The sequence below is a fragment of the Macaca fascicularis genome, chromosome 12 (assembly GCF_037993035.2).
Source record: "Macaca fascicularis isolate 582-1 chromosome 12, T2T-MFA8v1.1".
Lineage (NCBI taxonomy): Eukaryota > Metazoa > Chordata > Mammalia > Primates > Cercopithecidae > Macaca > Macaca fascicularis.
The window spans coordinates 126,993,332-127,009,829 of NC_088386.1; the positions used below are offsets into that span (position 1 = coordinate 126,993,332).

General features: G+C 39.7%; 1 protein-coding gene across 1 annotated transcript in view; it reads left to right on the forward strand.

The window, feature by feature from the left end:
* PSMD1 (proteasome 26S subunit, non-ATPase 1) overlaps positions 1-16,498 on the forward strand; it is a 122,597-nt gene that overhangs the window by 20,363 nt on the left and 85,736 nt on the right. Inside the window, exons 8-16 of the mRNA XM_005574575.5 lie at positions 738-798; positions 2,547-2,675; positions 4,502-4,590; positions 5,349-5,427; positions 5,959-6,132; positions 8,699-8,810; positions 9,355-9,551; positions 10,808-10,903; positions 13,453-13,517. Coding sequence (XP_005574632.1) covers positions 738-798; positions 2,547-2,675; positions 4,502-4,590; positions 5,349-5,427; positions 5,959-6,132; positions 8,699-8,810; positions 9,355-9,551; positions 10,808-10,903; positions 13,453-13,517 — 1,002 coding nt within the window. The remainder of the gene's footprint in view (positions 1-737; positions 799-2,546; positions 2,676-4,501; positions 4,591-5,348; positions 5,428-5,958; positions 6,133-8,698; positions 8,811-9,354; positions 9,552-10,807; positions 10,904-13,452; positions 13,518-16,498) is intronic.

Below are 16,498 nucleotides of genomic sequence, written 5' to 3' on the forward strand. Positions count from 1 at the left end.
TCCTCTTCTGTTGCTTTTGTGGAGTACTATACAAAATTATGGCTTTTGTTTTAGGATCTCCTGGCTCTGTTTCCTTTCTCCATTGCCCAGGCTAGAGTGCAGTAGTGCGATCATAGCTCACTGTAACCTTGAACTCCTAGGCTCAAGTAGTCCTCCCGTTTCAGCCTCCGGAGTAGCTGGGATTACAGGCACTCACTACTATACCTGGTTCATTATTTTAATTATTTTGTGGAGACAAGGGTCTCATTGTGTTGCCCAGGCTTATTGGTACCTTCTTTATCTTTGTCCCTGCCTTTTTAACTTGGATTCTCTGCCCAGCATTTTTTCCTCAGTATGGTGCTTTGACCTACAAGGGAGTGTTGGCTGATTAGATTTAAGAGTAGTTGGGTTCTCAACCCCTTCTTTTCAAGCCCATTTTGTAACTGGTGGTGATTTTACTTTACCTGACTGTGTTTTGTGAATGAAGGAGGTATTTTGTCACCTGTTCTTATTTATTTGTTGTCCATGGTTTTGCTAACCTAGTTACTTTGTATGTTTTTATTATTTGGAGGAAATTTAATAACTGGATTGCCTCCATCTTAAAGATGTGTAGAATTTTTTATTTCTTAGTGGTAATACTTAAGTAAACATTATTTTCTTGCAAAATATTCAGTTTGGACATGGTTCAGATCTGTGGTATAAACAAATTGTACTTCTCTTCAGAAAAAATTATTGATTGTTGGTTCTTTTCATTTCAGTGACTCGATGGAAACAGAAGAAAAGACAGGCAATGCATTTGTAGGAAAGACACCAGAAGCAGTGAGTATGCTTTTTTTTTTTTTTTTCCTTTGAGACAGGGTCTTGATCTGTCACCCAGGCTAGCATGCAATGGCACAGTCTTGGCTCACTACAACTTCTGCCTGCCAGGCTCAAGCTATCCTCCCACCTTTGCCTCCCAAGTAAGTAGCTGGGATTGCAGGCGTGCACCACCATGCTTGGCTAATTTTTGTATTTTTTGTAGAGACGGGGTTCGCTGTGTTGCCCAGGCTGGTCATGAACTCCTGAGCTCAAGCAATCCATTTGCCTTGGCCTCCCAGAGTGCTGGGATCACAGGCATGAGCCACCGAGCCAAGCCACAATGCCCAGTGAGTGTGCTTTTTGAAGTCGAGATTATTACTTAATATATATTTCCATAGGATACTGTAAATTTTTTTTTTTTGAGACGGAGTCTCGCTCTGTCGCCCAGGCTGGAGTGCAGTGGCCGGATCTCAGCTCACTGCAAGTTCCGCCTCCCGGGTTTATGCCATTCTCCTGCCTCAGCCTCCCAAGTAGCTGGGACTACAGGTGCCCGCCACCTCACCCGGCTAGTTTTTTTTTTTTTATTTTTTAGTAGAGATGGGGTTTCACCGTGTTAGCCAGGATGGTCTCAATCTCCTGACCTCGTGATCTGCCCGTCTCGGCCTCCCAAAGTGCTGGGATTACAGGCTTGAGCCACTGCGCCCGGCCTGTAAATTCTTTTAAGTACGTATTATATACCTGCTTTTATTAAAGTGTATTGTTAAGTTTGATACCAAAGTCATTTTATAAAAACGAATTTCTGTAAAGATTAAAGTTTTAAAAATTGGTCCCAAAAAAACATTTAGAAGAAATCAAATTCTTAGATCCTTACTTCAGGCAGAAGTTATTTCTGTCTGAAACAACTTCAAATTAGCTGTCACAAAGTGAGAAAAAGGTATGGTCTCTAGCAAATGGCAACATATATGGGAGGGAGGTTAATTGTTTTTGTTGTTTTTAATGTTTGTGGTGTATTGGAAGGGTAGGGTAAATATTACAGTGGTGGTCTGTTAGATGTAAATGCTTCCTGTATCAGGACTTTTGGTTCCTGATGCTCAGGTATATAAACTTCAGCTGTTCTTCGTCTGGTTGGAAAGTTGTGTTGGTGGCATGGTAGTTCATACATAAAATCAAGGCTGGGTGCTATGGTTCATGCATGTAATCCCAGCACTTTGGGAGGCCGATGTGGGTGGATCACCTGAGGTCAGGAGTTCGAAACTAGCCTGGCCAACATGGCAAAACCCCGTCTCTACTAAAAATACAAAAATTAACTGAGCATGGTGGCATACACCTTTAATCCCAGGTACTCGGGAGAATCGCTTGAGCTTGGGAAGTAGAGGTTGCAGTGAGCCAAGATTGCACCACTATACTCCATGTTTATATATATGTTGATTATTCAGTTTTCTCAATTTCAAGGAGGAAGTTTCTCAATTAAAATATAAATGGACTCATTTAATGAAAAGTAATTTTCCTGCATGTCATCAGTAATTATTCTTTCCCAGTTTTTTTTGAATATTTAAACATTTTATGTTGAAAGCCAGTGGGGGATGAATTGTATTCTTCCATCGAGCTAGTGTGTTATCTCAGTAGCATCTAATAAAGAAATAAATTATCCTTTCTCTTAAAATGGACTGCTTGGATTTCACTGGTTTAGGGCTGATGAAAAAAGTTGGATTAGTGGATTATAGTAATACTGTTTATGAGTTTTCATTTTTTTTTGTTTGATTTGGCAGAGTCCAGAGCCTAAGGACCAGACTTTGAAAATGATTAAAATTTTAAGTGGTGAAATGGCTATTGAGTTACATCTGCAGTTCTTAATACGAAACAATAATACAGACCTAATGATTCTAAAAAACACAAAGGTAAGAAATTCATCAATAAGAGAGGGTTTTTATAAATATTTACTTCTTCATTGAATGTAAGTAATTATAATATTTCTTGTTGGATACTTTCTTGTATTTTATTTCTAATTAAGGAAAAAGTAAGTTTTGAAAAAATAGCAATCAATGATCCTTTTGAAGTTGTTGGAAAGGAAGAAAATTAGCAATGATTGAGCTCCAGTTTTTTTGTTTGTTTGTTTTTGTTTTTTGTTCTGTTTTTTTTTAGATGGAGTCTCGCTCTGTTGCCCAGGCTGGAGTGCAGTGGTGTGATCTCTGCTCGCCGCAAGCTCCGCCTCCCAGGTTCATGCCATTCTCCTGCCTCAGCCTCCCGAGTAGCTGGGACTACAGGCGCCTGCCACCTCGCCCAGCTAGTTTTTTGTATTTTTAGTAGAGACGGGGTTTCACCGTGTTAGCCAGGATGGTCTCGATCTCATGACCTTGTGATCTGCCCGCCTCAGCCTCCCAAAGTGCTGAGATTACAGGCATGAGCCACCGTGCCCGGCCTGAGCTCCTGTTTTTATGTTTGTCTCTTGTTGGGAAGCTTAGTTAACTCATTTTTTCATTTTTAATGTATACATGGAGCAGTTAGACAAATAGCACAATCAGAATATTAATATAGGCTCTTGAGCTGCTTGCTTCAGCCTGCTCCACTTTTGTGGAGTGTACTTTCATTTCAATAAATCTGTGCTTTCCTTTTATTACAAAAAAAAAAAGAATACTAATTCAGTTTGTTTATGTGTCTGTATTTCCCATTGAACTACGATGTCCTTGAGAGCAGCAGTTCTTATCTTGTTGCAACGTTTTTTGAGATACTGATCTTAACAGTTATTAATACTAATTTTAATTTTTTAGCAAGGAATATATTTGATTCAAAATATTTTAATATAAAAAGATATATAACATTAAAAATCTTCCTTCTCTTATTTACCCAATACCCCTTCCCAAAGTCATTTTTTTATAGCCATATATTAGTGGATGGTTAAATAGTTGTTTGATTGAAACATATGTAAGAATGCTTTTTGAAACTTTTAATATAGTCTTTGCAAATGGCAAAAAATATGCAGAATCATATGGTCTCCATTCATGAGAATTTAAAGCTAGTCTTTATAATATAGTCTCATTAAAAATAAACAAAATTTGACCAGGTACGGTGGCTTACACCTGTAATGCCAGCACTCTGGGAGGTCGAGGCAGGCGGATCACCTGAGGTCAGGAGTTCAAGACCAGCTTGGCCAATATGGTGAAACCCCATCTCTACTTAAAATACAAAAATTAGCCAGGCGTGATGGTACATACCTGTAATCCCAGCTACTTGGGAGATTGAGGCAGGAGAATCCCTTGAACCCTGGAAGTGGAGGCTGCAGTGAGCTGAGATCACGCCACTGCACTGCAGCCTGGGCAGCCGAGCAACACTCTGTCTCAAAAACTAAAAATAAACAAAATTATTTGGTAACTGTCAGAGGTGCAGCACTGCTCCTCAGGTTATCGCAATACCTTGGAGACCTTCAGCAAGATGCAGAAGAGAAAAAGCAAGTTTAAACCAAAGGATAGAAAATCCGCTGTCTAAATTCCCCACCTAAAATCTGCCGTTAAGCTCTGTTAAAACTGCAAATAAAACTTTGACTTGCTTGTTTGTGTAAACTAGCTATTTAGTCTTTATAAAAGAAATAGCCAAAATCCATATTTTAAATCTCAGTTCAATTTGTTCATGCTTTTACCACAAAATAGGACCTCTGACTGTGTGTGTGAGGGTGTGCATATATGAATACTTTGCCAGTGATGAAACAATTCTCTATTTGTTGTTGCAGGATGCAGTACGGAATTCCGTATGTCATACAGCAACCGTTATAGCAAACTCTTTTATGCACTGTGGGACAACCAGTGACCAGTTTCTTAGGTAAATATGCTTGGTGATTTCCACTTTGGTTTAAAATCTTTTTTTTCTTTGGGTACAGTCTTACTCTGTGCCCCAGGCCGGAGGGCAGTGATGCAATCTGGGCTTACTGCAGCCTCCATCTCCTGGGTTCAAGTGATTCTCCTGCCTCAGCCTCCCAAGTAGGTGGGATTATAGGCGCACACCACTATGCCCGGCTAATTTTTGTATTTTTAGTAGAGGTGGGGTTTTGCCATGTTGGTCAGGCTGGTCTTGAACTCCTGACCTCAGGTGATCCGCCCACCTCGGCCTCCCAAAGTGCTGGGATTACAGACGTGAACCACCGCACGCGGCCTAAAATCCTTTTTAACAGACACTGTGTTAACAGTAGTTCCCTTGTTAACCAGTCATTAATTCTAAAGTATATTTTTGCTATTTTATGTATTTGTTATTGTGTATTTCTACTTGTTTTAAGGTAAAATTAATTCCTTTTATTACTTGGCTTGATTGTAGTCTCTTGAAGGAAATACATTAAGCTCTAAAATTTTATATAATTTTTTTTTTATTTATAGTAGAATCACATATCATGCATTTAAAAAATCCTTAAAATACTAAGAACAGCTTAAGAGGGAAAATAGAATCAGTAGTAACTTGAGATCCACAAAGTAATTTGAAAGTGTTCAAGGTAAAATTTTAATGTTTTTGACCTTAGTGTTAAAAAGCTTTAAGGAATTCATTTGTTTTAATACTAATTAAAATAACTACATCTTCTTTTTTTACAGAGATAACTTGGAATGGTTGGCCAGAGCCACTAACTGGGCAAAATTTACTGCTACAGCCAGTTTGGGTGTAATTCATAAGGTAACATATATTGGTCAGTGTAAACAGGCATCTGAAAAGAAGTAATTTTTCTGGGGTTAAGAAAAAGTAAAAGTTTATTATAATTCATTAACAAGTACACTTTGTTAAGTCAGATAAGTCATCTTGTAGGGAAGGCTAAAGTAAATAAGATACTAAAATATTTATATGTGTGTTTGTTTTTAATAAAAAGTGGAAATTTATTTCTATAAAGACTGTATAAGCCATTGAAAGGATAAATTGAAATGTTATTTGCATAGTCTGAGATCTGAGATGGATTTGGGCAAATGTTATAAAACAAAGGGAAAAAAAATTGAAGCATTTGTGATTTTTTTTTTTCTAACCAGGGTGTAACTGGGTCTCTTAAAGGCTTGTCCTCTTGTTTGAGTGATACAATTATATGAGAGAGAGCCCCCTACCTCCTCTCTTAGCAAGTGAACATTCTGGGGAAAAGGCAGTAGTCATAGAAAACATTGTGTCTTTTTTCTTCTTACTTTCTCTTTTTGACAGCTTTGTCATGGCTTACCTTTACAGGGTCATGAAAAAGAAGCATTACAGTTAATGGCAACATACCTTCCCAAGGATACTTCTCCAGGATCAGCCTATCAGGAAGGTGGAGGTCTCTATGCACTAGGTCTTATTCATGCCAATCATGGTGGTGATATAATTGACTATCTGCTTAATCAGCTTAAGAATGCCAGCAATGATGTAAGTACTAAAATGGAAAACTAAGTTTCCAAAACTCAAGAATCCAGGATAACATATTTGCCAAATTATTTTAGTGACTGGAGATTTCATAGGATTTAGGAATACCCAAAACAACTATTATCTTGGGTTTTTTTTGGGTTTTGTTTTTTTGTTTTTTTTTTTTTTTAGGTAATTTCATTTCCTTCTTGATGAGCTAAAAATTGTGTTTCTCGCTCCTTTAAGCCCTGCATGTATTTGTAAAACATGTTGTATTCCCACACTTTCATCTTAAAATGTTAAAACTACAAGTGACCTTAGTTATCATCTAGTTTGGGCCCTAACATTTTGCTGGAAATTAAGGCCTAAAGAAATTGCAAGCCAGGCGCGGTGGCTCACGCCTGTAATCCTAGCACTTTGGGAGGCTGAGGCGGGCGGATCACAAGGTCAGGAGATCGAGACCACGGTGAAACCGTCTCTACTAAAAAATACAAAAAATTAGCCGGGCGCTGTGGCAGGTGCCTGTAGTCCCAGCTACTCAGGAGGCTGAGGCAGGAGAATGGCGTGAACCTGGGAGGCGGAGCTTGCAGTGAGCCAAGATCGCGCCACTGCACTCCAGCCTGGGCGACGGAGCGAGACTCCATCTCAACAACAAAAAAAAAGAAATTGCAGTCTCTCAGAAGTTAGAATCCTTGCTTGTTTTGATCTTTGATAATTGTTTAAAATGTAAATCTTTTGGAAAAGCTTACTAAGTAGCCCTGTTCTTATTTTAAGGAACCTTAAAATACAATTTTAGACTGACTTCTATACTGGAGTGAGGGCCATCAGGAGAGTAGTTAAGTGATCCAGAAAACCTTGCCCTCATGCATAAGTGAAAAGATTGAAGCCAATAGGATGATCTGTCTCAATTAATAAGCCCCTTAGCCACAAATCATGTGTGCAAGTACACACATTTTTACCTTATTTCCTCTGGTCTCAGGTAAAAAACTTTCTTATGGGATAGGGTTTATGGTTACAAAAAAGAAACACCAATAGACAGCATTAAAAACCATTTCTAACTAACTCGAATAAGAAGTTTATTGGAAATACCTTATATAATTAACAGAAAGGCTGATAAACTAGTTCTCACAAAGGTTAAGGAGCCAGAGCAACACCACAGATGCTAGATAACAGGAACTAATGAAATAGCCTTTTCAGGACCCTACCTTCAGGATGAATGAACTTGAAACATTTCTGGCCATTGGGTTATTCCACTTAAGAAAGACAAAAATTCCAAAGAAGGAGCATTGTATTGCTCTGGGTTGGGTCACACTTTGGCTAGGAGAAGGTGGGAGCTTCTTAAATGACAGTCCCACTCTAACCAGTGGGGAGGAGTATTACCAAGGGAATGTTGGGATGCTGTCACCAACAGAAGGATGCCGTGCATTCAAAAATGACAAAAATGACAGATGACCACTAAAGTTTCTTCTTTCAAATGTATATATTTCGGATGTACTCTGACCTCATTTTCAACCACTTTCTTCACAACCATGTTCCATTAGATACCTTTTTCTCCTCTGTCTTTAGCCTCTCACTCTGTACTGCCTCCTTTCCCTCAGCCCATGAACATACTCAGGTCTCATCTATCCTAAACAAAATTATTTTCTTGACATCTCCCTCTTAGTTGTTCAGTCTTTTTCCTCCCCTTCTCATGTAAACCTACTGAAAGAGAGTTGGCCTCTCTCTGCCCACTGTGTTTTCTCACGTTCATTTTGCAACTCACTATTTTTAATTTATTATCATTATTTTTTGAGACAGTTTCTTGCTGTGTTGCCCAGGCTGGAGTGCAGTGGCATGATCATGGCTCACTGCAGCTTCAACTTCCTGGGCTCAAGCCATTCTTCCACCTCAGCCTCCTGAGTAGCTGGGATCACAGGCATGCACCACCATGCTCAGCTAATTTGTGTTTATTTTTTTGGACAGACTGAATCTCCGTATGTTGCACAGGCTGGTCTCAAACTTCTGGGCTCAAGTGATCTTCCTACCTCAGCCTCCTAAAGTGCTGGGATTACAAGCATGAGCCACCAATCCAGCCTCAGCTCATTATTTTTTGGCATCAGCAAATATCATTCTATTAAAACTGAAATTGCTGGGCTGGACATGGTGGCTCATACCTATAATCCCAGAACTTTGGGAGGCCAAGTCAGGCGGATCACCTGAGGTTAGAAGTTCCAGACCAGCCTGGCCAACATGGTGAAACCCTGTCTCTACTAAAAATACAAAAATTAGGCGGGCGTGGTGGCAGCCACCTGTAATCCCAGCTACTCGAGAGGCTAAAGCAGGAGAATCACTTGAACCCAGGAGGCGGAGGTTGCAGTGAGCCCAGATTGCACCATTGCACTCTAGCCTGGGTGACGAGTGAAACTACGTCTCAAACAAAAAACTGAAATTGCTGAGTTTGTCACTGACCTTTTGATTATCAAATCCTTTGATCATTCTTACTGAGCCCACCTCTGCATATTTAATGTGAAACTATATTTTGAAATTAGAATAAGAGCTTGTATGTTAAGTATAGTGTACCAAATCAGTGGAATCTATGTTTTTTCCTTAGATCGTTAGACATGGTGGCAGTCTGGGCCTTGGTTTGGCAGCCATGGGAACTGCACGTCAAGATGTTTATGATTTGCTAAAAACAAACCTTTATCAGGATGATGCAGTGACAGGTAAGCATTTCTTTCTAAAGCTAACAAACTTAAGTATTAATTAATGTAAATATAATTACGTTAGTTTCTACCTATATTTTGTAGCCTCTTAAAATTACGATGGATTTCTATACTTGAAGTGAATTTTGTTCCATTTGTCAAAGTTATCTTTTAAAACAAGTTTTATGATATATAGGCTTTCTAAAATGGTATATCCTGTGTGTCCACTTGCATAACTGACTTTTGCAAATAGGAATTTATTAGAGTGATCTACTTACTCCATACTGCTTGGTGATAATGTAGAAAAAATGTTATCTAAATGTCTCCTTTGAAATCACTATAGGATTTGATGGTATAGTCTGTCAAAGTTTAAAAGGAAAACAACCCTAAATGTATGACTGTGCTTCCACATAAAGTATCCTTTTTACCAAATGGTTTTAAAAAATGCTGTCAGAAGCTAGTGGTTTTTTGATAGTTTATGCAAAAAACGTGCTACTTTCAGTTGGATGTTTCATTGACTTTAAAAACATAACTCTTTGTTAACATTTGACTCGTTACTTGCTAGGGGAAGCAGCTGGCCTGGCCCTAGGTTTGGTTATGTTGGGCTCTAAAAATGCCCAGGCTATTGAGGACATGGTCGGTTATGCACAAGAAACTCAACATGAGAAGATTCTGCGTGGTCTTGCAGTTGGCATTGCATTAGTAATGTACGGGAGGATGGAAGAGGCTGATGCTCTCATTGAATCTCTCTGTCGTGACAAGGTGAGATCACATACATCCCTCACTGTCCATTTATCTCCAGCATGTAAAAAACACTTAACTTCACTGGAAATTAACTCTGTTCCCATCAGAACATGTAGGTACATTTATTCATAAAACTTCTTGCAATGTGTATGAAGCCTAATAGAATTTAAGAAATAAAAGCACTGATTAGAAAAGTACATGGGAGTAATTTGAGGATTTTAAATTTTACTATAGCTTCAGATCGGTAATACTCATAAGCAGATTCAGCATAGTTCTTTAGGAATTCACGAGTTGATTTCTTTTAGAAATAATATTTTTGGGCCAGGTGCGGTGGCTCTCACCTGTAATCCTAGCATTTTGGGAGGCCGAGGCAGGTGGATCACTTGAGGTCAGGAGTTCAAAACCAGCCTGGCCAACATGGTGAAACCCTGTCTCTACTAAACATAGAAAAAAAATTAGCTGGGCATGGTGGTGGGCACCTGTAATCCCAGCTACTTGGGAGGCTGAGGCACGAGAATCACTTGAGCCTGGGAGACAGAGGTTACAGTGAGTAGGGATCGAACCACTGCACTCCAGCCTCAGTGACAGAGCGAGACTCCATCTCAAAAAAAAAAAGAAATTAATATTTTTGGAATGATTTGGTAGTCATTTAATAAGATACAAAGTTTACTTCATTATTCTTTTATCAGAAAACAGTGCCAATCTCTATATTTGTTTATTTGGATGAGGTTTTTTTTCCATTGCCTTTTGTTTTGTTTTTATAATGGTGTTGTATATGGTAGGTAGGTAGTGGCAGGTAATAACTGTTCTCTATAATCTGATAAAAAGAACTGTTATAGTTTATTGATAAAATTATTAATTAATTTGTTCAGTTATCAGGGTCCATCTTTCTTCCACTCAGCACTCAGTACCCAGGAATTTAAATAAGGTAAAAATGTAGAATTAGAAGCCAACTTCCTTGCTTGATTGATAAAAGGAAGTGGACTGCCATAGGAGTGGCTGTTGCCGTTGACTTGACTTTATACTTCCTAAAAAGTATGAAGCAGGGCAGGCATATTGCATAGCATAGTGGGAATTAAGAGCAGCTACCTCCTTCTGTATTTATGTGTTTTATTGCCCCATTTATTTCAAAAACTACCAACCACAAAAGAGTTGTTGAGCTCATCATTTCCTACCTGAGACCAGCTTACTTGGTGGATGCCTCTATGCCTGTTAGACTGTAGAAGTTACTGTTTGAAATAAGTTGATGATTAATGTTAAATTATTTTTGTTAGGACCCAATTCTTCGAAGGTCTGGAATGTATACTGTAGCCATGGCTTATTGTGGCTCTGGTAACAACAAAGCAATTCGACGCCTGCTACATGTTGCTGTAAGTACTCTGACCTTTCTTGGGAGTAGGGTGGATGGAAAAGCTTGCAGATAGATAATAAGTGTCTAGGTGACTCCAGCATCCCCAGCACATGACCACCACCAATGATCTTAGGTTGTGATTCTCATTTACTGGACCCAACAGGCCATAACCTAGCACTAGGTTCACTTAGCTTTTCAGAAGGATATGGGACGGGATAACAGTCCTATATAAATGGAAGTCCTTAAAGCCATTCAGGTACAACTTCTAAAATCCTACTGCAAGGAGCACCCTCATTTGTAAGGGACGAGACCTTGTAAGTATATGTGGCCGCTCTAGGATAGGGAAATCCAGTGAAGAACAGGAACCATTTATTTCTTTTTAAGGCCAGTGAAGTTAGCTTCCACATACCCCTAGTGGGTGCAGTGGCTCATGCCTGTAATCCCAGCTGCTCTGGAAAGTGAAGTGGACCATGAGCTATAATTATACCACCGCACTCTAGCCTGTACGACAGGGCAAGACCGTATCTCTAAAAACAAACAACCCCCCCACACACACCCCGGGACCCCTAAGGAACGTGATCTATTACAGGAGATGCATTGCACAGGAAAGCCAATGCCCATGTTTTCTAAAATGTTTTTTCCACTCATAGTTCTCCTAATCCAAATATAGTTATCAGCAATAAGTAATACTGCCTGGTCACACAGTGGACATTCCACATGTCTTAATAGGTTTTTGTCATCATGGTGCTGGGAAAAGGTAAACTAAGGGTATCTTTCTATGCAGAAAGACTTAAAACTATTGTTAACTCCTTTTTCCCAGAGATAATATTTTCCACAATATTTATTAGTAATTAATAAATAATTTTTTTAGCAGTACAGTATGTTCTAAATGTTCGTATTTTGCAAAAGCTATAATGCAGCTGAAATTGTCTTTTTTTTTTTTTTTTCTTTTTTCTTTTTAGAGACTTTGATACAGGGTTTCACTGTCACCCAGGCTGGAGTGCAGTAGCACAATCACAACTCATTGCAGCCTCAAACTACTGGGCTCAAGCGATCCTCCTCCTACCTTTGCTTCCCATGTAGCTAGAACTACAGGCACACACCACCGTGCCTGCCTGATTTTTTAACTTTTTGTGGAGACAGGGTCTCGCTATGTTGCCTAGGCAGATCTCGAACTCCTGGACTCAAGCGAATCCTCCTGTTTTGGCCTCTCAAAAGTGCTGGGATTACAGGTATGAGCCACTGTGTGTGGCCATTTGAAATAGTCTTAAGAAGTAGCCCTGGGGCCAGGCATGGTGGCATACGCCTGTAATCCCAGCACTTGGGAGGCAGTGGTGGGTGGATCACCTGAGGTCAGGAGTTTAAGACCAGCCTGTCCAACATGGTGAAACAAATATACACCATGGAATACTATGCAGCCATCAAAAAGGATGAGTTTGTGTCCTTTGTAGGGACATGGATGAAGCTGGAAACCATCATTCTTAGCAAACTATCACAAGAACAGAAAACCAAACACCGCATGTTCTCACTCATAGGTGGGAACTGAACAATGAGATCACTTGGACTCAGGAAGGGGAACATCACACACAGGGGCCTATCATGGGGAGGGGGGAGGGGGGAGGGATTGCATTGGGAGTTATACCTGATGTAAATGATGAGTTGATGGGTGCAGCACACCAACATGGCACAAGTATACATATGTAACAAACCTGCACGTTATGCACATGTACCCTACAACTTAAAGTACAATAATAATAAATAAATAAATAAATAAATAAATAAATAAATAAAAGAAGTAGCCCTGGGGCCAGGCATGGTGGCATACGCCTGTAATCCCAGCACTTGGGAGGCAGTGGTGGGTGGATCACCTGAGGTCAGGAGTTTAAGACCAGCCTGTCCAACATGGTGAAACACCATCTCCACAAAAAATACAAAAATTAGCTGGACATGGTGGCACACGCCTATAGTCCCAGCTATTTGGGAGCCTGCAACAGGAGAATCGCTTGAACCCGGGAGGCAGAGGTTGCATTGAGCCAAGATTGCACCACTACGCTGCAGCCTGGGCGACAAAGTGAATTTAAATAAGAGTAAGACTCTGTCTCAAAGGAGAAAAAAAAAAAAGAGAGAGAGAGAGAAGTAACCCTGAATCTTAAACTTTACCAAGCTGTGAAGACTTCTAAGCCCCTGAATTGAAATTTTTCAATAACTTTTTCTCAATTGGGTACAGAAATTTATTCTTCAAAAATACATGTGGCCAGGTGCAGTGACTTATGCCTGTAATCCCAGCACTTTGTGAGGCCAAGGTGGGAGGATCTCCTGAGCCCCAGAAGTTTGAGACCAGACTGGGAGACATAGGGAGACCCTATCTCTATAAAAATAAAAATACATGTGTCTATTTTTTGAATATATTCATTTATTGTATATGTTTAGAGGTGTGCAACATAATGTTTTGGTATACCTATCAATAGTGAGGTATACACTCACTATTGAATGTTGCTGACCTCGCATACCAGTTTGGTCTAGTGATATACTACATGGTATAATATAATCTTAAACTTTTCCCCCTAGGTAAGTGATGTTAATGATGATGTCAGGAGGGCAGCAGTAGAATCACTTGGGTTCATTCTATTCAGGTAATAACTTCTAACTTATTCTATTTATATTTCGGGTTTTTTTGGAAATGTTGTCGTCACTACCGAAACTACCAAAGAGTAGTTAGTCACTAAACAAAAGCTAAATACCTGAGGAGTATATCTGGGTTCAGAGTGAGGACCATTTAATAGCAAGATTAGTACTGTTCATCTGAAAAAGAACAAACTACGTCATGGGATTCTGAGAACCTCTTTGAGAAGTAGTAAAATGATTTAATTATTTCTGTTCATTTTTTGGTAGCATTCTGCTTATTCGTTTAACTTTTTAAATCCAAATAACACATCCAGTATTCCTCTTTGTGTATATTGGTAGTTCAAATGGGTATTATCTCTTACATAGGTTTGTAAAGTTTTTGAAGGTCTTTAATGAAAGTGAAAGGTAATAGGTTTTGTTTAAATGCCAGAGTGAAAATTTTTAAGCATTATTTTTTACTTGTAGTCATGGAGCTATCCTTGGCAGTATGATATAGTTGTGTTTAAGAAGTCACATTCTTGGCCGGGCATGGTGGCTCAAGCCTATAATCCCAGCGCTTTGGGAGGCTGAGGCAGGCGGATCACTAGGTCAGTAGTTCGAGATCATCCTGACTAACACAGTGAAACACTGTCTCTACTAAAAATACAAAAAATTAGCCAGGCATGGTGGTACACGCCTGTAATCTCAGCTACTTGGGAGCCTGAGGCAGGAGAATCACTTAAACCCGGGAGGCGGAAGTTGCAGTGAGCCGAGATTGTGCCACTACACTCCAGCCTGGGCGACAGAGTGAGACTCCCTCCCAGAAAAAAAAAAAAGGAGTCACATTCTAAACCTATCTGCCTGGGTTGACTCCTGACTCATCTTCTTACTAGCTGAATGATTTTCAGCAAGTTGCTCAACCTCTTTGTGCCTCAGTTTCCTCATCTTTAAAATGAGTATAATCATAATACCCATCTGAGAAGATGTTTTTGACAAGTGAATTAATATATGTGCGATGCCCTTAGAGAGGTATCTGGCACTAATAAGCACTAAGTTTGTATTAATAATGGTAATTGTAGGAGTTGTAGTTGTGGAGTTGGTGGTAGTATTAATAGATGTAATAGTAGTTCTTCCAGTAGTTCTGTCTACTTAGATTCAATCTCAGACATCAGTGTTTCTCTTAGTTAAGATACAGCCATACTTTGTTTTACCACACTTTGCTTTATTAAGCTTTGCAGATACTGCATTTGTTTAAAAATTGAAGGTTTGCGAGAACCCTGCATCAAGCAAGTCTATCAAAACCATTTTTCTAACAGTGTGTGCTCATTTCATTTCTCTGTGTCACATTTTGGTAATCCTCACAATATTTCAGACTTTTTCGTTATTATTATATCTGTTATGGTAATCTGTCATCAGTGATTTTTGACATTACCATTGTAGTTGTTTTGGGACACCACGAACCACACCCATATAAAACAGCAAACTCAATAAATGTGTGTGTTCTGACTGCTCCACACACCGATCATTCCTCCATCTCTGTCCCTCTCCTTGGGACTCCCTATTCCCTGAGACACAACAGTATTGAAATTAGGCCAATTAATAACCCTACAATGGCCTCTGAGTGCTTAAGTGAAAGAGAGAGTCCCACATTTCTCACTTTAAATCAAAAACTAGAAGTGCTAAAGCTTAGTGAGGAAGGCATGTCAAAAGTCGATACAGGCCAAAGGTAGGCCTCTTGCATCACAGACAGCCAAGTTGTGAACGCAAAGAAAAAGTTCTTGGAGAAAATTAACAGTGCTACATCAGTGGACACATAAATGATAAGAAAGCACAACAGCCTTATTGTTGATAAGGAAAAAGTTGTGCTCTGGAGAGAAGATCAAAGCAGCCAAAACCTTCCCTGAAGCCAAAGCCTAATCCAGAGCAAGACCTTAACTCTTCAGTTCTGGAAAGGCTGAGAGAGGTGAGGAAGCTGCAGAAGAAAAGTTTGAAGCTAGCAGAGAGCTTGGTTCATGAAGTTTGAGGAAAGAAGCCGTCTCCATAACATGGAGTTGCAAGGAGAGGCAGCAAGTGCTGATGCAGAAGCTACAGCAAGTTACCGGGAAGATCTAGCTAAGATCATTGATGAAGGTGGCTACACTAAAAACAGATTTTCCATGTAGACAGAATAGCCTTCTATTTGAAGAAGATGCCATCTAGGATTTTCACAGCTAGAGAGGAGAAGTCAATTCCTAGTTTCACAGCTTCAGAGGACAGGCTGTTCTTGTCGGAAGCTAATGCAACTTTAAGTTGAAGCCAATGCTCGTGTATCATTCTGAAAATGCTAGGGCCCTTAAGAATTATGTTAAAGCTATTCTCTGCTCTGTAAATTAAACAACAAAGCCTGGATGACAGCATGTATCCCACAATAGGCTGTCTGCAAGCTTAAGGAGCAAGGAGAGCCACTTTGAGTCTCAAAACTGAAGAACTTGGAGTCCAAAGTTTGAAGGCAGGAAGCGTCCAGCACAGGAGAAGGATGTATGCTGAGAGGCTGGTCCAGTCACCCCCTTTCACATTTTTCTGCCTGCTTTATATTCCCTGAGAGCTGGTTAGATTATGCCCACTCAGATTAAGGGTGGATCTGCCTTCCCTAGCCCACTGACTCAAATGTTAATCTCCTTTGGCAACACCCTCACAGGCACACCCAGGATCAATACTTTTCATCCTTCAATCCAGTCAAGTTGACACTCAGTATTAACCATCACACAGCACATCTGTATACATGGCATGCTAAATATTTGAAGCCTACTGTTGAGACCTACTGTTCAGAAAAAAGATTCTTTTCAAAATATTACTGCTCATAGACAGTGTACTTGGTCCCCCGTGGGTTCTGTTGGAGTTGTACAAGGAGATTAATGTTATTTTTATGCCTGCTAACACAACATCCATTCTGCAGTCCATGGATCGAGGAGTACTTTTTACTTTCAAGTTGTATTATTTAAGTCATTTCTTAAGACTATAGCTGCCATAG